The sequence below is a fragment of the Eimeria acervulina genome, genomic scaffold (genome assembly GCF_000499425.1).
Source record: "Eimeria acervulina Houghton genomic scaffold, Eah_scaff32, whole genome shotgun sequence".
NCBI classification, from domain to species: domain Eukaryota; phylum Apicomplexa; class Conoidasida; order Eucoccidiorida; family Eimeriidae; genus Eimeria; species Eimeria acervulina.
In genome coordinates, this window is record NW_013549888.1 from 1 (window position 1) to 19172 (window position 19172).

The 19172-nt window shown below is 52.6% G+C and overlaps 4 protein-coding genes across 4 annotated transcripts; 2 read left to right on the forward strand and 2 right to left on the reverse strand.

The window, feature by feature from the left end:
* Window positions 1-165: 165 nt before the first annotated feature.
* EAH_00007030 (hypothetical protein, conserved) lies at window positions 166-1377 on the reverse strand (the record flags this gene model as incomplete). Its single annotated transcript, XM_013395952.1, has 2 exons — window positions 166-1121; window positions 1362-1377. The coding sequence occupies 2 exons, from the start codon at window positions 1375-1377 to the stop codon at window positions 166-168; spliced, it is 972 nt and encodes a 323-aa protein (XP_013251406.1).
* Window positions 1378-3422: 2045 nt separating this feature from the next.
* EAH_00007040 (autophagocytosis associated protein, putative) lies at window positions 3423-6751 on the forward strand (the record flags this gene model as incomplete). The annotated part of the gene is made up of 9 exons (XM_013395953.1): window positions 3423-3799; window positions 4114-4135; window positions 4431-4554; window positions 4795-4826; window positions 5163-5223; window positions 5307-5395; window positions 5879-6003; window positions 6201-6260; window positions 6625-6751. 9 exons carry the CDS (start codon window positions 3423-3425, stop codon window positions 6749-6751), a joined length of 1017 nt encoding a protein of 338 aa, XP_013251407.1.
* Window positions 6752-8598: 1847 nt separating this feature from the next.
* Window positions 8599-9923, reverse strand: EAH_00007050 (hypothetical protein, conserved; the record flags this gene model as incomplete). Its single annotated transcript, XM_013395954.1, has 4 exons — window positions 8599-8731; window positions 9157-9224; window positions 9573-9712; window positions 9845-9923. 4 exons carry the CDS (start codon window positions 9921-9923, stop codon window positions 8599-8601), a joined length of 420 nt encoding a protein of 139 aa, XP_013251408.1.
* Window positions 9924-10685: 762 nt separating this feature from the next.
* EAH_00007060 (hypothetical protein, conserved) lies at window positions 10686-19006 on the forward strand (the record flags this gene model as incomplete). The annotated part of the gene is made up of 8 exons (XM_013395955.1): window positions 10686-16061; window positions 16362-16451; window positions 16595-16679; window positions 16869-17036; window positions 17277-17715; window positions 17951-18102; window positions 18634-18728; window positions 18881-19006. The coding sequence occupies 8 exons, from the start codon at window positions 10686-10688 to the stop codon at window positions 19004-19006; spliced, it is 6531 nt and encodes a 2176-aa protein (XP_013251409.1).
* Between the last annotated feature and the right edge of the window lie 166 nt (window positions 19007-19172).

Genomic DNA, 19172 nt, shown 5'->3' on the forward strand with positions numbered 1-19172 from the left:
AGAGAGACAGAAAGGGAGAGAGAGAGAGAGAGAGAGAGAGAGAGAGAGAGAGAGAGAGAGAGAGAGACAAGCACTTACTAGCGAAAGAGAGACAAAAAACAGAGAGAAAGACAGACAGGCAGACAGAGCAACAACCAGAGAAGAAGAGAAGACAAGCATTAATTATTATATTTTCTTTCCTTCGTTACAGTCGAAGAGCAGACAGTATATCTCCCCACAGAAGACATCGCCGTGACAGTCTGGGGAGTTGGGGGGCAGCAGCTGAGGAGGTAGAATAAAAGGAAGAAGCTGCGGTGTATAGGCAGCTTTATTTTTCTTTCTTTCTTCTCTTATGTTGATTGTCTCTCTTCTAGAACCGCCTGCCCCCTCTATGTCGCACACCATATCTGTAGTAAAGCCTGCTTTATCTAATATTTTATTTCTCTTTTCCTCTTCTTCTTCTGAGACCTCGTCAGGGCAGACATCTAATCGACGGGTGTCTCCTTCTGTCTCTGTCTCTAATTCTTTTCCTGTCGCTGTCTCTAATTCTTTTGTTGTCGCTCTCTCTAAATCTTTATCTCTTGCTGACTCTGTCTCTGTCTCTGTTGCTTTCTGTTTCTTTATCTCTATCTCTGCTTCTGAGTCTGTCTCTGCGTGTGTCTTTGTCTCTTTTTTGTCTCCTTTGCCTTTCTCTGCTCGTTCGTCTGCTGCTGTCTCTGTCTCTATTTGTTTGCTTCGATACTCTTTCTCTCCTGCAGGCTCTTTATCTCCTGCTGCTGTTGCTGCTGCTGCTGCTGCAGTTTGTTTTTGTTTGTCTCCTTCTTGAAGTCTGCTGTTTTGTTTGTTTTTCTTCTTTCTTGGTGGCAGCAAAGGAGGGAAGCTGTCGATATTTTGCGTATCTTCTGTAGCACTCAAGCTGCGGTGGTGATATTGAAAAGCTGCTGCTGCTGCTGCTGCTGCTGCAGCATCTTTGTCATTCCCCGTTGCTGCTGCTGCTGCTGCTGCTGCTGCACTGTCTCCACCCTCAGCTGCTGCTGCCGCCACAGCTTTTAAGTAAGAATACAAATCTTCTGTTTCTTTTTCTTCTCTCAATGAATTCGTGTTGCTCACAAGCCGCGGATATACGCGAACAGGCCCTGCCGCTGCAGCAACAGCAGCAGCAGCAGCAAGAGCAGCAGCATAGCAACAGTAACAGTAGCAGTATCAGTAGTAGCAGCAGCAGCGATAACAGCAGCAGTTCTTCAGCCGCTGCATTTGCGGCGGAGGAGTTTGTTGATGATTGTTGTTGCGGCTGCTGCTGGTTTGTTATACTGCTGCTGTTGGTTTGTCGTGCTGCTGCTGCTGCTGAGGTGTACGTACACCTCATTTGAAAGCGAACTCACCCAACGGTGCATCCATCTGCACAGACACCTGAAAGGCTGAGCCCTGAAGCACTTGAGGTGTATCGAAGCCAACTGTCAGTCGGTGCCCCTTCTCTCCCCATTTATGTGTAGAGTGCTAACAGCAGCAGCAAATGCAGCAGCAGCAAATGCAGCAGCAGCAAATGCAGCAGCAGGAGCATATTCATAGTTGTCAGCAATGTGCACCTTGCTCCTGCCGCTGATGCTGCTGCTGCTGGTGCTTGAACAGCTCTACACTTCAGCAAAACTAAAGACTGATACACAGCTGCAGCAAACCAGCAGCAGCAGCAGTGAAAGCAGCAGCTTTCGCTGCTGCTGCAGAAAAGAGTTCATGCCTATATATCTCTCTACCCCTGAATTCTGAAGGAGACAGCCATTTAAATGCGTAGCAGATGTAGTTGTTGTGTCCGTACAGCTATCTCTGTCTTTGTCTCTGTTGTTTTAAATTTTATATTTTTGCGTTGTTTAGATAGCAACAACTACTTCGGCAGTGTAGAGCCCTACCTGCACCCCAACTGGTTTCAGAGGCACCTCCACAGGGGCCTCTGTTGCTCTGTAGTTTGCTGCATCTGCTATTAGATGAGCAGCTATGGGGTGTACGTACAGCCAAAAGCATAGCAGAGTTAATAGCAGCCAAGGGAGGCGAGCAGAGGCTTTTCTGCTTTTTTTCGTTGTTTTCCCCATTGGAGCGTCTTCTCTGTCCTTTGTTTAAAGTAATTTTCAACAGATATTCTTCCTTTAGGTCTAAAGAGAAGAAGAAAGGCCGCAGTGCTAGAGAAGACAAAGACACCGTTAACGAAGCAAGCAGGAGCAGACATGACGGTCTTTGGGTGTACAGACACCTCGCGCCATAGCAGCAGGCGAAAAGGAAATGTCGTAGAGAACCAAATAAATTGCAATTACGATTTACTGAGGTGTATATACACCTGAATGCAGCGGGAAAAGGACAGCTGAGCCGCTGGCAGTAGTAGGAAGTAGGTGGGTGTAGTAGCTGTTGGGTTGGGGGAGTGAGGTAAGGAAAAGAGTTTTAAAAATCTATGGTGTGTGTTTATTATTAATTGATTTATATTTTATTTAAACGTTATTCATATATATATTAACAGAAGAGAAACAAACGCCTTCGAACGAAGCCTCTACTACCACTAGTAAGCTGTGCGCAGCAGCTTTACCGTTGGCTTTGCTGTACATTGTGCAGTAGAAGAGGGGCTGGTGGGTATATTTAGTGTTAATTGTTTGATGAATTTCATGAAATTTATATTCGTTTATCTCAATAAAGAGGCAAAACATCTTAGAGCTGCGGTCTGCAACGTCAGGTGTACAGACACCTCAGAATTAGATTCTGCGCGCATATCGTGCGCGGCGTTGTTCTGCGCATTTTTGTTTGTTGTTTTCTTTTCTTTTTTCTGTTTCATTCATCGGATTTAATACTTCAAATCATATTTTTTAAGAATACCTTTGCATGTTTTCTCTTCTCTTCCCTTATACTCCGGTCATTCGCCGCTGTCCACCCCTCCCTCATCGACATGAGCGGAAGGGTTGGGTCTTCTTGGCGTTCTTTTCTTGCTTTTTACCGGCTTCTAATATTCCTTTAAATTATTCAGAAACTCCTTAGACCCTCTCAGCCTCAATCTTAAGGACCTCCGCTGCGGTACTAGCAACAAGTTTCACTATACCGTTGGTTGTGTCTGCGGTGCTGTCTGCACGTTTCCTCGCCAACTAACGGGTGAGAACATGCTGCTGCTGCTGCTAATTCAGTCGCAGCAGCTGTAGCAGCTGTTGCTGCTGCTGCTGCTGAGTCATCTGCTGTTGGCTTGGCTTTCAGTAGCACGCTTGCGGGGAGTGTCCCGCTGCTGCTGCTTCTGCAGCAGCCACAGCATCTACTGTTGCTGCTGCTGCTGCTGGTGTTGCTAGCAGCGCTTTTAGAGTTATGATGAGGAGGTATCTGTTTCGCTCGAGTGTGGGTGCGCCTCTTGTGTTTTTTAGGCTGTCTCTATCCGGTTGTTTGTTTGATAGTAATCGCTCTTTTTTGCTTCTCTCTCAGCAATGACAGACAGCAAACCCCCTAAAGCCCGAGGTGCTGCATCAGGAGCAGGAGGGGCTTCTGGAGGTGCCTCTGCTGCTGGTGGTGGTAGTAGGCAATCTAGTGGAGGAGCCCCAGCCCCAGCGGCAGCAGCAGCAGCAGGAACAGCAGCAGCAGCAGCAGGAGGTTCTGCTGCTGGTGGAAGCTCTTTACCTCCTCCTTTAGCTGCGCCTGCTGGCAGCAACGTGGGCCATCGACTGGCCGACTTGGGGCGAAGCATTCTTTCTCGCTTTTCCTTTGTTCCCCAGACATCTCAGTTCGTAGATAAAGGGACGATGACCCCTCAGGAGTTTATCGATGCTGGAGACCTCCTCGTCTTTAAGTTTCCTACCTGGCAGTGGTCAGGCTTCACCCTTATTATCTAGGGTTTAGGGTTTAGGGTTTTGGGTTTTGGGGTGCGGGGTGCGGAGTGCGGGTTCGCTTGAGGCTTTTTAAACTCTTCTCATGTTAAGGGTTTAGGGCTTCCGGGTAGGGTTTAGGGTTTAGGGTTTAGGGAATGCCAGCTGGTAAGACGAGGAGTGTAGCTGCTGGTGCTGATATTGTTATTGCTGCTGCTTCTGCATTTAATATATTTGTGGGGTTTTGGGGTGTATGTACACCGCAGCGGTGCTGCAGCATTTATTTGTGGGGTTTGGGGGTGTATGTACACCGCAGGGAGCCCGCTGTCGGCAAACGGGTGAACAGTTGGCTTCCGCCAGATAAACAATTTCTCGTCACAAGAGGAGTAGCATGCCACAGAAGAGTGCGAGACATCGAGGCCTCCCTAAACGCCGAGGTTAGGGTTTAGGGTTTAGGGTTTAGGGTTTAGGTGGATGTTGAGTACTCGAGCTAGGGTTTAGGGTGTAGGCGACGCCTGTGGAGAAGCTCAAAGCACAGGATGTGTTTGTGTATACAAAGCGCACAGAGTTAATGAGGGTATCGCGTTTAGGTTTAGGGTTTAGGGTTTAGGGTTTAGGGTTTGCGCGCTGTAGGCCAGGGAAGACGCAGAGGGTTGGGTGCTGCCAATAGATGCAGACCCTGAGGAGCTTCACAGCGAACCAGCGGTTTCTTTGGGGGCTTCTACTGATAGACAGACCTCGAGGGAGGCTTCGACAGGTTAGGCAAGGGGCTTCTGCACACTAGGGGGTTAGGGTTTAGGGTTTAGGGTTTAGGGTTTTCGGTTGAGGAGCTGGCTTGCCTGTAGGTGTAGACTCTAGACTTATGAGGGTCCATGGGCTGTGGTTTAGGGTTTATACACGGGGAATAGGATTGAGGGTTTGGAGTTTATGCGAAAGGCTTTAGGGTTCAGGGGGTTTAGGGTTTAGGGTTTAGGGTTTGTGGCTGTTTGCGCCTCAGGCGATGGCCTCTCTTTGCTTCCCGAAACAACAGTAAGGGTGGTGTGATGAGGGTTTGGAAGTGCTTGGGGTTTAGGGATTAGGGTTTAGGGTTTAGGGTTTAGGGTTTGATGCTGAGGGTTTGTGGTTGCAGGGAGGCGCCTTACCCGACTTGAAGAACCTGCGGGACCTGGATAGTCTCCTGTGCGAGGCGCGTCTGAACCCTAAACCCTAAACCCTCATTTTGATACCCTGCGTCTTTTAAACCTTAAACACTAGAGCCAAGAGACTCAGTCAGAGAAGGGTTTGTTTTTTTGGAAGAGAGAAGAGTGTGATTTCAGGGCTAGGGTTTAGGGTTTAGGGTTTAGGGTTTAGGGTTTTTGGTTGCAGGATGACCCGGCGTGTGCGGAGTCTTCAACGTCGTACTTTGTTCGCCAGGCGCCCGATGCTGGTAAGAGATTGAAAGCTTTGTTTTACAGGGTTTAGGGGTTAGGGTTTAGGGTTTAGGGTTTAGGGTTTGCGAGTGTGGTGCAGATGTGCTGAGTGTGCGAACGTATGACCTGAGCATTACGTACGACAAGTACTTCCAGACGCCTCGGCTTTGGCTGTTTGGTTATAACGAGGTGGGGAGGGTTTAGGGTTTAGGGTTTAGGGAGGCGGTGGCTAGATGGAGGCAAAGTGAACAGCGGAGATAAATAAACAACGAGAGAAAGAAGAGACACAGGAAGAGACAAATTAAACAAACACAAAATAAAAAAAGCAAAGAGCGAGTTTATACAAAAAACAAACAGAGAAGAAGTCGTGGGGGTGAAGGAATAATAAAAAAGCAGAGAGGGCTCAAATGATGATAGAGAGAGAGCGAGAGAGACAACCCTAACATAAAACAACGTGAAAGAGCTATAAGAGAGATAAGAATAATAGATACGATGCACAAGATAGACGGAGAGAGAGGAGACAGAGAGAGAAGTAGACAGAGGTAGAGGCAAAAAAGAAAGATAAGGGAGAGAGCCCTTAGTAATTATGCAGGCTTCGCGTCTTGTAGCTCAGCCTGTCGCAGACGCGTCAGGGTTTAGGGTTTAGGGTTTAGGGTTTAGGGTTTGGCTCAGAGCGGCACCCCCTTGACCCCTGCGGAGATATTTGAAGACATCCTGACAGATTATGCGGCTAAGACGGTGACGGTGGACCCTCACCCCTGCACAGGAGTCCCCACAGCTTCAATTCACCCTTGCAAGTAAGGGCTTAGGGTTTAGGCTTTAGGGTTTAGGGTTTAGGGTTTATAGGTGGCGTTGGCGTTTGAGGCTGCAAGGCAGAGCTGAGGGTTTAGGGTTTAGGGGCGAGAGGTTACTGGAGACGGCGGGTATAGAGGGTTCAGGGTGTAGGGCCTAGGGTTTAGGGTTTTAGGGTTTAGGGTTTAGGGTTTGCGTTTAGGCACGCCCAAGTGATGAAGAAGGTTGTGGACCATTGGCGCTCTCAGGGCGTCGAGCCTCGGTGAGAGGATGAGGAGTTTGTTATTAGTTTTTTTTTGTTTTGTTTGGGTGTTGCTGTCTCTGTTTCTCTTGTTTTTATCTGTCTCTTCGTTTCCCTTGCCTTTCTTGTTGTTGGCGTCTACCAGAGTGGTTATGGGTTTAATTTAGAGATTAGGGTTTAGGGTTTAGGGTTTAGGGTTCCTTGTCTCTTTTCCTCCTTCTTGGGTGTGTCTTTTCGTTAACTGCATGCGCCTCTTTTAACTTTCTGTAGCGTTTGCATCTCGGGCTTCGTGGTGCTGCTGCTCCTCCTCTACCTGCTGCTGCTGCTGCTCCTCCTCCACCGGCTGCCGCTGCTGCTGTTGCTGCTGCTGCTGCTGTTTGTTTAGGCCTGATTTGGCGTTGATAGTTTTGCTGAAGTTCATCTCCAGCGTCGTCCCCACCATTGACTACGACTTCACGATGGACATAGACATGGGCCTCTGCGGCCCCCAAACAAACAAATCTAAATCCTAATCTCAAACAAAATGAGAATGTGCTTGCATGCACGCATGCATGCGTATTCTCTGCATGCATGCATGCATATTGTCTGCATGCATGTATGCGTGCATATTCTCTGCATGCATGCTTGCGTGCATGCATATTCTCTGCATGCATACATGCATGCGTATTCTCTGCATGCATGCATGCATAATGCATGCATGCATGCATGCTGCATTCCCTGTAAAGGATATGTTTTTATGTGGGGCGAAGTGCAAAGCCTTCGCGCTCCGTTTAAGCTGCTAGCAGGAACGGAAATATGTCTCTGCTCGCAGCTACTCTCTAGCCTACATATTATCAGAATATGGGGCCTTAGGGGGGCCCCATGGGGGCCTCAGGTAGACCCTGTGGGGGCCCAAAGGGGGCCTATGGGGGCTTCAAGGGGGCCTTAGGGGGGGGCCCCATGGGCCCCTCAGTGGGGCCCCGGGGGGGGCCTCAGGTGGACTCTATGGGGACCCTAAGGAGGCCAATGAGCGCTTCAGAGGGGCCCAATGGGGGCCTCAGGGAGGCCCTGTGGGGCCTATGAGGGCTTCAGGGGGGCCCAATGGGGGCTCCAGGGGGCCCAAGGGGGGGCCCCTCTTTATTCGGGGGAGGCTTCAATGCCCAAGGGGCCCCCGTAGATTAAGGGGCCCCTATGGGGGTTGATAACGCCCTTGTAATTTCTGTGCGTTGATGTAGCGAAGTAAACAGGGGAGAGGAAGGACAGAGGGTGATTGTGTTGGCTTGTAATATTTTTTTGCAGTTTATTCTTCACCTCTGTTTGCTAAACAAACAAAACGAATTAATTATATTACCGCTGGAGGGAGGCTCTCATGAACTGTGCATGCATTCTTTACTTTTTCTTGTATGTCTTCTTTTCTCTGTCTATTTGTCTACTTTAATTACACTTAACTGCCTCATCCTTCGCACTTCGCCTCGCTCTCAACTAGCAGGCCCATTAGCGAAGTTAACCAATTCAAATGAATAATATATTAATCTCAACTACACTAATATATATACATATGCATACATATGCATAAATACATATATACATGCATATATATATGCATATACATATATATATATATATGCATGTATATATTATCCCTCGTAATAATGCGTACAACGAGCAATTATGTAGCTGGACTCCTCTTCTCTTTGCTAGTTATCTGTATTAACTAATACTGCGTTGTTTAGAGACATTTAAACCCCCTTAACTCAGCTAGTGGTGCGTGTTCATACACCTGAAGGTGTGCAGGTGTATATACACCGCAAAATCAGCAAAGACACCACGGTTGTGGGTCTGGAGTTCCTTAAAAGAAGACGGAAGACAGAGGCCTTCTTGAGGGGAGTTAATAGAAAGACAGCAGCAGCAACCCTGCCTTTTGCTCGCAATACACTGCAGCACAACTCCATAAAGACGGCAGCAAGGCTACGCCAATCTCCGTAGAAGGCACTAAGACTTCACCCTCTTCTGAAATAACAACAACCCCACCACTTGCTACTGCTTAAGCGCAGCAACACCTGGGATGTTGTCTGACTGAAGCCTCCGTTGGCGAAGCACCCCCCCTGTCTTCTTAATGCTGCAACTGCAGCTGCGCTGCATCCATGCAGAGCAACTTCGCTGCTATCCCTCAGCAAACCAATAGGCAACCGCCCCGCTGACGGGATGCCACCAAGGCGGAGGGGCAGCAGCAGCTGCAGCAGCAGCAGCAGCTGCTGCTGCAGGAGTAGCAGCACCTCGCGAGTGCGACGGTCCGAATAGTTGCTGCTGCAATAGCAGCAGCAACTATTCGGCGCTTATTTTCTGCAGCTTAAATGCAATTATTACTTATTTAATTCATTTATCTTCTGCTGCTCTTGTGAGTAGCAGCAGCAGCAGGGGCTGCACTGGGCACCTCCTCCGTCTCCACTCGCGTAGCCTTCTCTCTGCGGCGGCTGGGCGCTGTCTCCTCAAGCGCTGGTGGAGCTTCAGGCCTAATAAAACACCAGAACAAAACCCTAAACCCTAAACCCTAAACCCTCTGCAGCCTCTAATGAACAAGCGGCTCATGCACGTCACAGCCAGAGCCAGATAGGAACCCATGAGGCCCCCAGACAAATAAAAGATGCAGACACAGACACATAAAACAAGCCATGCAAATCTGCATGCAAGTGCATGCAAATAATATGATTCTTGTTGAAGACCTCCGGCGAAATATGAGTATATAAGCTGTCCATACACCGCAAACAAAGACAACAACGACTCAAACGCCAACAGCACACACTGCTACGAACGTAGCTGGAGGCTGTTTCCGTCTCAGTACAATGTTTATCAATTACTAAAGCATGCAAAATGATGTATTATTGCTAATAATGTGTTCACTGCTCTCCTTTGGTCAGAGAAAAACAGAGCTACATACCGCAGGCTCAACATCAAGACGGCGATGGTAAACAGAAGGATGTGCGTCAAATTCACATCGAAGGTCCTCTGAAGCAGCAACAGCAGCAGCAGCAGCAGAAACAACATCAAAAACGATATCCCAGAGCAATGCAGACAACTGCTGCTCAGCCACCCTACGACCTGTTTCACTACTACACTGTCCATACAAGCCGCAGCTGCGGCATGTTAGGCGCATCAGCAGCCTTCAAACATCGCTCGGCATTTGAATGAAGACTGCAGCCAAAGTTGTAATAACCCCACAGCGCGTTATGGAAAGGTATGATGAGCATTTACTTCGTCAACAAGTACTTCTGCGTGCGCCCAACCTTGAACCTCAAGCGTCGCCGCCGCAACCCTCAAACCCCCAACCTGAAAACCCTAAACCCTAGAGCCTACCTTGAAGGGGAATAGCTTCTGGAGGATGAAGCCGACGCGCCACGAGCTGAACCGCTGGTCCTGTGCGACATTCCACAGTTCCCCGAACATGTACAGAGAGAGAGCAGAGACTAGCATGGCAAAGAGGCCGAGAATAGCGGCTGAAACGCACGCACAGCCATCAGGAGGAACAGCGCAACAGCTGCCTAGACACCTGAAAAATGCCGTCTTCAAGGTCCGTTCGCATGCCCGTCTGGCGTCGTTTGCTTCAGTGTAGGAACTAATCTACACACCCATTTGTTTTGATCTTTCATTCACTAAGTTCGAATTCTCACCGTCTAAAAAGCGGGACGGCTGCACAGAGGACCCCATTTTCGCAGAAACCCCAAGCAATCGCGGAGTTTGGCTGTCACCTCTATCGCGAGAAAACGAGTGGAAATGAGGCGGAAAGCGCCAAGGAAGGCCTGAATAAATAGGAATAAATGGTTTAAACAATGATTTTTATTGGTTTTCTCGCCGTATTCCGCCTGTCTCAGGTTCATTTCAGGTGCTTTTCCTGTCAGCAAACTGCACATGCACAACAGCCGTCGGAACCGCTCTGCTATGCAGGCTGCAGGGCTTCTTCCCACCTCACCACCCCCAGCCCGAGGTCTACTACAACCCTCCGTTGTAGAGGGGCCCCCGTCAGCAGCCTCTTGTTGACTGTCTGTTTGCCTGATTTGAAACTTCCTGCAAATTGAATAAGAATACACAGGAACATCTTCCCTGCTCCGCATGCACTTCTAGTGAAGACTCAAGCAGGCGGGCGGCGTCGGGTAGGGGAGGAAGAGGGGGCCCCTGCAGGTGTCTCGCGATAGTCTCGATGCCCGTATGCATTTCTTATTCAACGTAATGCTTTAATTGTTTAGCGCAAATGATGAAGAGCGGCTTGAGGGGCCCCCGGACTCCCCCCTTTTTGATTTCAGAGGCAGCCTGGATTTCCACCGCAGCCACACGAGGGACCTGCTGCAGTTTGCCACTTTATTCATTCTTCTTGCGTATTTAATTGTTTCATTTTGAGTCTTTTTAGGCTTGCACGACTCTCTTAGACGCACGCGGTCGCCATTAACTGGCGGCTGGGCGGAACCCAGCAAAATGCCGTTCGCCGCAAAAGCAGCAGCAACGGCAGCAGCGGCAGCAGCAGCAACAGCAGTTTCTTCTGCCGTTCAAGGGCCCCTATCCACTTCACCCCACAAAACAGCCAATGACTCCGAGCAGCAGCCTCAACGAGGCGGCAGCAACGGGGGGCCCCCAGAGCCGCATGAGGGGGGGCCTCCTGGGGAGAAGGGGGCCCCTACTGTGAGCGGCTTCTCCTTTGCTTCTCCTTCAGCGAATTCAGCAAAAGAGAATGAAGATAGTCAAAGAGAGTCCGAAAACAACGGCTCCGCAAGAAAGCCGCAGCAGCGAAAGCGTTTTGTTCCTGCGGCTATTGCAGCCCAGAGCAGCTTAGGCTCTGCACGCCTCGCCTTTGCTGCACCCGCAGCAGCAGCAGTAGTAGCAGGTGCAGCAGGCACAGGTTCGGGTGCAGCAGCAAGTGCTGCAGCAGGAGCAGGAGCTGACGCTCGCAAGAGCGAATTTCAAAGGGCCCGAGAGTCCCTCCTAGCCGCAGGGGCCGTTCAGAAGCTGCAGGAAGTTGCTGCAGGCAAGGGCCCCATAAACCCTAGCCGCCGCACGCCCCAGCCACAAGACATCTACACAGTACCCGTAACAGCAGCAGCAGCAGCAGCATTAGGATCAACTGCGCCTGTTTCCGCTGCAGCAACTGCAGCAACTCCAGCGGGAGCAGCCGCAGCTGCAGACCCTCCAGCAGCAGCAGCAAATCTTGCACCAGCAGCAGAGGCTGAAGCAGCAGCAGCAACACTGACAGAAGACAGGCGGGAGGAGACATCTGAATCTGCTTCGACGACGGTGGCGCCAAGGGGAGAGTTAGATGGCGGCTTCCTGCCTCACTACAGCCCCGGCAGCTATGCTACTCGCCGCCATTCATATTTACCCTCAACCTTTTCGTCTCCGTTGCTGCTGCTGTCTCCTAGAGCCTCTGCAGCAGGGGACACGGCAGCAGCAGCAGATGTTGCAGCAGATTCAAATGTACTGTCTCCGACCAGCAGCAGAAAGAAAAACCTCCTGAGTACTCCCGCAGAAGGCACACCTAATAAAGAGGGGCCCCTTGGTGCTATATGGGCTTCCGACACTGCTGCTGCTGCTGCAGCTGCTGCTGCAGCAGCAACGGAAAGGGCTGCAGAAAGTGCCATGCAGGACCCAACAGCAGCAGCAGCAACAGCAGCAGCGCCCGCTGCAGGAGTAACAGCACCTGGTACAGCAGCAGCAGCACCTTCTGCTGCTGCTCAAGCAGCAGCACGAGGAACAATAGGCGAGGAGCCGCGTATTCGCGGAGCCCCCAGCGAAAGAGAAGGTGCAGCAAGTAAGCGCCGCCGCATGGGCACCAGCGCTTCATCTACTGCTGCTGCTCCTGCTGCTGCTGCTGCTGCTCGTCGCTTTTGGCTCAGCTCTCAGCAGCACCGGAAGGAGCAGCAGCCGCAGCAGCAGCAAGAGCAGCGCCCAGCCCGAGTTGGCAGACAGCCTGTGGCTGTGTCTCCCCTTCCTGAAGGAGGTGTCCGCGCAGGTGGTTCTGCTGCTGTCAGTGCACCTGCAGAGGAGCCGCGGGGTGCAGCAGCAACAGGAGCAGCAGCTGCTGCAGCAACACGGGTTGCTGCGGCATCGCCTCTTGTCGCTGCTGCCTCTGGTCCTCCAAGAGCAGCCCGCAGCACCGGCCCACCACTAGGCCTGGGTAGCAACAGCAGCAGCAGCAGCAGCAGCTTTGACTTGCGTGCGCTGAGGGAGCAGTGCTACAGAGGGGATGGGGGGCCTCTGCTGCAGTCTGTTACCTCGTTGTCTTCTGGAACCCGCAGGAGCTCGCGACACCGCCGCAGCAAAAGCCCACTATTAAGTGCTGCAGCTGCTGCTGCTCCTGCTGCTCCGCCTGCTGCTGATGCTGCTGCTGCATCCCATGCAACAAAGGCTACAGAGACTTTGGCTGCCATGCCGGCTTCAGGAGATGAGCAGCAGCAGCGGCAGCAGCAACAGCAGCAGCGGCAATTGTCTCCGCGTTCACGCGCCCATCAGCAACTCTCCCCTCTGCTGGTGCACGGGCAACGACTGCAGCAGCAGCAAGAGCTGCGTTCGCCGTTGCTTCTGTACCAGCAGTTGCAGCAGCAGCAGCAGCAGCAGCCTGATGAAGAGCAGCAAAACAGGGAACAGGAGGGGCACATATCTGCTTTTGCTTCACAAGGGGCCCCTAAAGCCCCCTCAGAAGTTGCTGCAGTGTCTCCTCCTATTGCGGGTGCTGCTGCGTTTGCTGCTGCTGCTTCACGTGCACCCACTGCACTTGATCTGACGGGCGGGAACAAGGGGACGTCAACAGTCTCACACAGCAGCAGCAACAGCAGCAGCAGCAGCAACAGCCCTATCAGCACCTCTACGAACACAGGCATAGCGTCTGCCGCTGAACAACAGCGACGGCAGCAGCAGCAGCAGCAGCAGCAGCAGCAGCAGCAGCGTGCGTCCGGTTGGGCTGAAGCGCGCCTTGCACGACCCCGCCAGACACCTCAGGTCACAGCAGCAGCAGCATCAATAGCCGCAGCGTCAGCGCCAACAACAGCAGCAACAGCAGGACCAACACCAGCGGCGGCGACAGCACCAGTAGCAGCAGCACCAGCAGCAGAAACGCCAGCAGCAGCAGCAACACCAGCAGCAGCAACACCAGCAGAAGAAACGCCAACACCAGCAGGAGCAGCAGCACCAGCTGAAGCAACAGAGCGGGGTGCTGCCGAGCAGAGACCAACCGCAGCGGCACGAGAAGTAGCAGAAATCGGAACTGCTGCGGCTGCTGCTGCTGTTCCTGTTGCTACTCGTCTGCTGCTTCCCATTGCTGCTTCGCGAGAGTCTTCATCTGATGTCCCTCGAGCTCCACCCGCTTCTCCCTGCAGTAGGGGGCAGTCCCCAACGCGAGATGAGCACCATGAGCAGCAGCAGCAACAACAGCAACTGCAGCAGCAGAAGCAACAACAACGGTTGCAGCCGCCGCAGCAGCAGCACCGACCGCAGCTACAGCCGCTGCAGAAGCAGCAGCAACAGCGACTGGAGCTGCAGCAGCAGCAACAGCAGCGACACCAGGAGCCCTCAGGCGAAACGCAGCAAGAGATGTCCACTGAGCAGACAGCTGAGCTGCTGCTGGAGCATCGGCAGCAGGAAGCGTCGCAGCAGCAGGTGCAGCCGCAAGAAGGGCAGCTACAAGTGCAGCAGCAAATCCAGCAGCCGCAGCAGGAACAGCAGCAAGAGGAAGAGCAGAAACGAGGCCAGCAGCAACAGCACCGCAAGCCACAAGACCACAGGCAACAAGAGCAACAGGAGCAGCAGCAAGGGTTGGCAGCTGAGACAACGCTTGCAGATGAACAGCAGCAGCAGCAGCAGCAACAGCAACAGCAACAGCAGCAGGTCTTGCTGCAGCAAGCAGCAGTAAACGGTTTGACACCTTCAGCAGAACCTAGAGGGAGGGACGGGTCCCCCAGCACATCTCCCTCTTCGCGTACAAGTCCGAGACAGAGCGACTTCAGTGCAGCAGCGGCCCCTCAGCCAGCTGCAGCACAGCAGCAACAGCAGCAACAGCAGCAACAGCACCAGCCACAGCAGCAACAGCAGCAGCTGCACCAGCCACAACCGCAACAGCAGCAGAATCACCAGCCACAGCAGCAACAGCGGCAGCAGCACCTGCAACTGGAACAGGCGCAGGAGCAACAGCAGCAGCAACAGCAGCCGGTTGTGGAAGAGGAGCAGCAGCAACAGCCACAGCAGCAGCCACAGCAGCAGGAGCTACAGCAACAAAAGCCACAGGAGGAGGAGCAGCAACAGCCACAGCCGCAGCAGCAGCAACAGCCGCAGCAACCGCAGCAGCAGCAGCAGCAGGCTGGGGGCACGGTTCTGGGATCGGCTTCTCCGCTGCGTGTCCCACTGAGGCCTTCCCGTCTCTTTTCTCCTGTCAGTGCAGAGGTAGCTGTAGAACTTCAACTGCCGCTGCTTGGTCAGCCCCCCAGCAGCAACAGCAGCAGCAGCAGCAACAGCAGCAGCAGCAGCAACAGCAGCAGCAGCAGCAACAGCAGCAGCAGCAGCAGCTACCGCCGCACGAGCAGCAATGCAACAACCGCAAACACCAACGCTGCCAACAGCAGCAGCAGCAGCAGCAGCAGAAGCTGCAACCTGCTCGCAGCCCCCACGGGTGTGCTGGATATGGAGAGGCAGCTTCAAGGAGGCGAACAAGAGGCTCGGATAGGCGAAGCGCAGCAACAGCAGCTTCCGCTGCACCAAGTGCATCAGCAACAGCAGGTACAGCAGCAGCAGTTACAGAAACAGCAGTTACAGCAGCAGCAGCTACAGCCGCTGCAGGCACCGCAGCAGCAAATACAGCCGGAGCAACAGCCACAGCAGCAGCAGTTACAGCAGCAGCAACAGCCACAACAGCAGCAGCAGCAACTGAATGCTGCTTCTTCAGTGCAGGTGAGGGGCCCCTCATCGAGCGCATGCATCTCTGCTGCACAGGAAGGCCTTGGGGGGCCTTGGGCCGATGCCGGCGAAGGCCCACGCCGCCTCCGCTCTTCCCCAGAGGCGCATGCTGCTGCAGAGGCAAACTTCCAGCAGCAGCTGATGCTGCACCAGCAGAGGCAGCAGCACCAGCATGAACAGCAGCAGCAGCAGCAGCAGCAGCAGCAACAGCAGCAGCAGCACCAACAGCATCGGGAAAGTGATGGCCCATTTTCCTTCCTTGGCCCGGTGGGTCCCTCGTCTCAGCGCAGCAGTCTGCCTCTTGAGGGGCCCCTTGGGGGCCCCTATGAGGCGGCCCTTAGGGGCCCCGTTGAGGGGCCTTCAAGGCGACCATCGGAGCACCCCATGCCTTCTCCTCGTGGCGAATGGGGCGCACTGCTGTCTTCTCCGTCGAGTAGTCCCTCTGAACTCATGCAGCAGCAGCTGCTGCTGCAGCAGCAGCAGCAAGAGCAGCAGCAACAGCAGCAGCAGCGGGTTAGTACATCTTCGGATGTGCCTTCAGAAGGTCACCGTCTTTCAACTGCGAGCAGCTCCCGCAAGAGGTCGCGGCGTAGCTCTGCTCTTCACAGCAGCAGCAGCAGCAACAGCAGCAGTAGCAGCAGCAGCAGCAGCAGCAGCAGCAGTCCGTGGTCTAGGGTTGCTGCAGCGGTAGCGCACAAGGGCCGGCGAGCTGCTTCTGCTGGCTGGCGTCGTCTGTATTCTGCTGCTCGTGAAAGGCTTTCTCGTTTATCTACTAAGGCATGCCGTCTTGCTGATTCTGTTGCTGTCTCTGCTCTGCTCTCTGCTGTGGGGCCCCTCAACCCCCAACTCCTGGAGGCCCTCTCGCGCCTGCTGCCCCCCGCATTCACAAAACTCCCTGACTTCGCGAGAGAAACGGTCGGCCCCACGACGTGCAGAAACGCAGATATAAATGCATTTATATATTTAATAAATGTATATATATACATATGTTTCTAGATAAATATGTATACATAAGCCATACCGCATATCAGTATAAATGTAAACACAGGTGTATATATATATACATATATATATATATATATATGAACGTAAGCCCACTTAAGTATTGAATATAATCACATTTAAATTTAAATATTAACACCGAAGTCTATCAACTAAAACATCCATCAGGGTTTAGGGTTTAGGGTTTAGTGTTTCGAGGTTTGTTTGCTGCAGCTGGGTGCCTGTGAAGTCCGCCGGAGCGATCCCTGCAGCATCATTTCCAGACGAATCCTCGCGGGAAGACCGTCAGTGGAGGAGGCTCAGGTCCGCTGCTGCTGCTTTTGCTGCTGCTGCTGCTGCTGTTGCTCCTCCTGCCAGCGCAGCGGTTGGTATTCGCAGAAAGGGGGCCAGAATGTGGGAGGTTCTAGGGTTTAAGGGTTTAGGGTTTAGGGTTTGTGATGGTGCAGGAGGCGCTGCGGGATATCGCAGCTGCGGAGTGCCGCGGGGATGTGGGAAGTGTTGAGTGGACAATTGTGCAGCTAGCAGCTCCGAGTGAGTTGAAGGATTAGGGTTTAGGATTTAGGGTTTAGGATCAAGGGTTTAGGGTTTAGAACCTTTCATGTGTTTCTGGAGGGCTATTAGGGGCCCCCGTGTCTAGTTATTATCCCTGTTGCAGCAGCCTTCCTGAGTTGCGCTCGCCTTTTGCTATTTCTGCTGCTGTTTCTGCTGCTCTCTCTGCAGCTATCATCTACGGCCTCGACGTACTGACAGTACAAGAGGCAGCTTCTCCGGATTCGCAAGGGGCTTCTTCAAGGACCCCAGGGGGTCCCCGGGGGCCCCCTTTTTTTGTGGAGGGTTTGCGCGCCAAACCCGCAGTAGACGGCAGCCTTGAGCTCAGCGAGGCGGAGAGTGAGTAGGGGAAGGGAAGGATTGAGTAGGGGGCGGCAGGCTATTTGGGGTGTATGTACACCTGAAGAGATAGCAACGAGTCCTCCTAGTTGTTATTTTGTCTTAGGCTGCAAACACATCCATCCTTGCCTGACGCTGTATGGTTGAGGATGGTAGTTCATGCAGGCTTCCCTCACGCCTGTGCGGCTCCACAACAGTTGCCGCTGCTGCTGCTGCTGCTGGTAAATGTATGTGCTGCAGCTCCGGGTTGGGTGACGGTGTTGGGTTGCGAGGACCGTTTGCGAGGACACCACAATTATTTTTCAGTGGATGTTGGGGGCCTCGCATTGACTCATCTGAGGCTGGGGGTGCGGCGTTTTGGGGGGCATCCGAACGACAGTTCTGGCGCTGGTTATAGCTGCTACGATGCCTGTGCCCGTACAGCAGTGCTGCGCCTTCGGGTGTATGGACAGCTCGCCCTGGGGAACCCGCCAAGCTCCCCAGAAGAACATTTGAAAACGGATGCCGAGCAGCAGGAACAGGAGCAGCAGCAGGAGTGGCACTCGAGAGGGCTGCAGGAGCTGACGAGTTTGCTTCAAGGAGCGGCCGTTATTTCAGGGCCGCAGTCAGGTGTATGGGCATCTCAATCGCGGCAAGAGCTGCTGATGATGAGAAATGCACAGGGAGCAGATACTAGATGGTGGGTGTGTGTTTGCTAGAGCTGCTGCGGCAGGTGCAGCAGCGGCAGCAGCAGCAGCAACTTATGGCCTTGGGAATAGCCGCTGAATCGCGAAGCAGCCAGCATTTTGTCTTCAGCACTTTGCTGTTGCTTCTGAATCGTTTGCTTCTTAGTCACCTGAACAGTTTTGTGTTTGTTGGAGGGACTTTGTTTCATTTATTTTCTTTTGTGTCTGCTGTTGTTTGCGTGCTTGCAGGAGCCGCAGCAGCCGCAGCAGCTGCAGCAGCCGGGGTGGCTGCAGCAGCCGCAGCAGCAGCAGCAGTGCGTATGCTGCTCTGGGTCTGGACAGAGAGGAAGTCGAGTCTGGCAAAGCTGCGGGGGCCCCTGAAGTTTGGATTGTGCGGCTAAGTGCGCGGAGTTACCTGAAATACGCTGAAGTGCGGCGGTCCTGTCTACAAGACAACACAACCGAAGACGAAACCCTCACCACCTACGAAATACAGTGTACAGACGCGCCAGACGGGGTCCGCCTCCTCTTGGGTTTAGGGTTTTGGGGAGTTTAGCCGATAGTATGGGTCGCGAGGGTTGTGAGGCTGCTGAGAATTTTAGGCTTGGGGTTTAGGGTTTACTGGGGTCTAGGGTTTGCCGGGTTTCAATGTTTGTCAGGGTTTGGGGTTTGTTGGGGTTTAGAATTTACCGGGGCTTAGCGGTTGGAAGGGCTCATGGTTGGATGTTTGGTGTTTATGCCTAAAAGCTTTGGGTTTAGCGTTTAGGGTTTAGGGTTTAGGGTTTAGCGGCCCTTGCGCGGCTGCTTTTCTCTGGAGTTCTCTCTGTCTGGGTTGGTGCGTAAGGATTCGTATGTTCCTGTGTTTGCTGCATTTGTTTAATTACGTTTTCTCTGTTGCTTTTTCGTTTAGTTGCTGCGACTGTCGCTGCCAGAAGAGATAAAGGAAGGCGATGCGTTTAAAAGTCTTCTTTGGCGGCCTTTAGCGACTGCAGCATTTGCCCCCGATCAACATGAAGCGAGCCTGGAGGTATGCCGAATGCATTTTTTGTATTTTACTTCCTCTGCATTGCTTCTTTTTTAGGGTTTAGGGTTTAGGGTTTAGGGTTTGCTTCTTGCTTTCCTTGTTGTTGTGTTTCTGGAGTGGCTGCCTCTGTCGTTTGATTGGGGGTGTATGTACAGCTTCCAGAAGGACTCGCAACCGATACACAGGAGGAAGGGGCCCCAACAGCAGCAACGCATGTGCGTATTATCTGCTCTCGCGGAGGCGACTTGAGGGGCCTGGCTTTATGGGGATTTCCTGCATAGACAGTTTATGCTGTCGCGGGGGGTCGAGAGTTGTAAATGCTGCTTTTTTGTTTGGTTTTGACTTAAGAACGCTAGCGGCGTTGCCTAGTTATATATGAAATAGAAACAGAAATAGAAGCCCAAGTAGGTGTCTTAAGGTAAATGGCAGCAGAAGTATTGGCGAGAT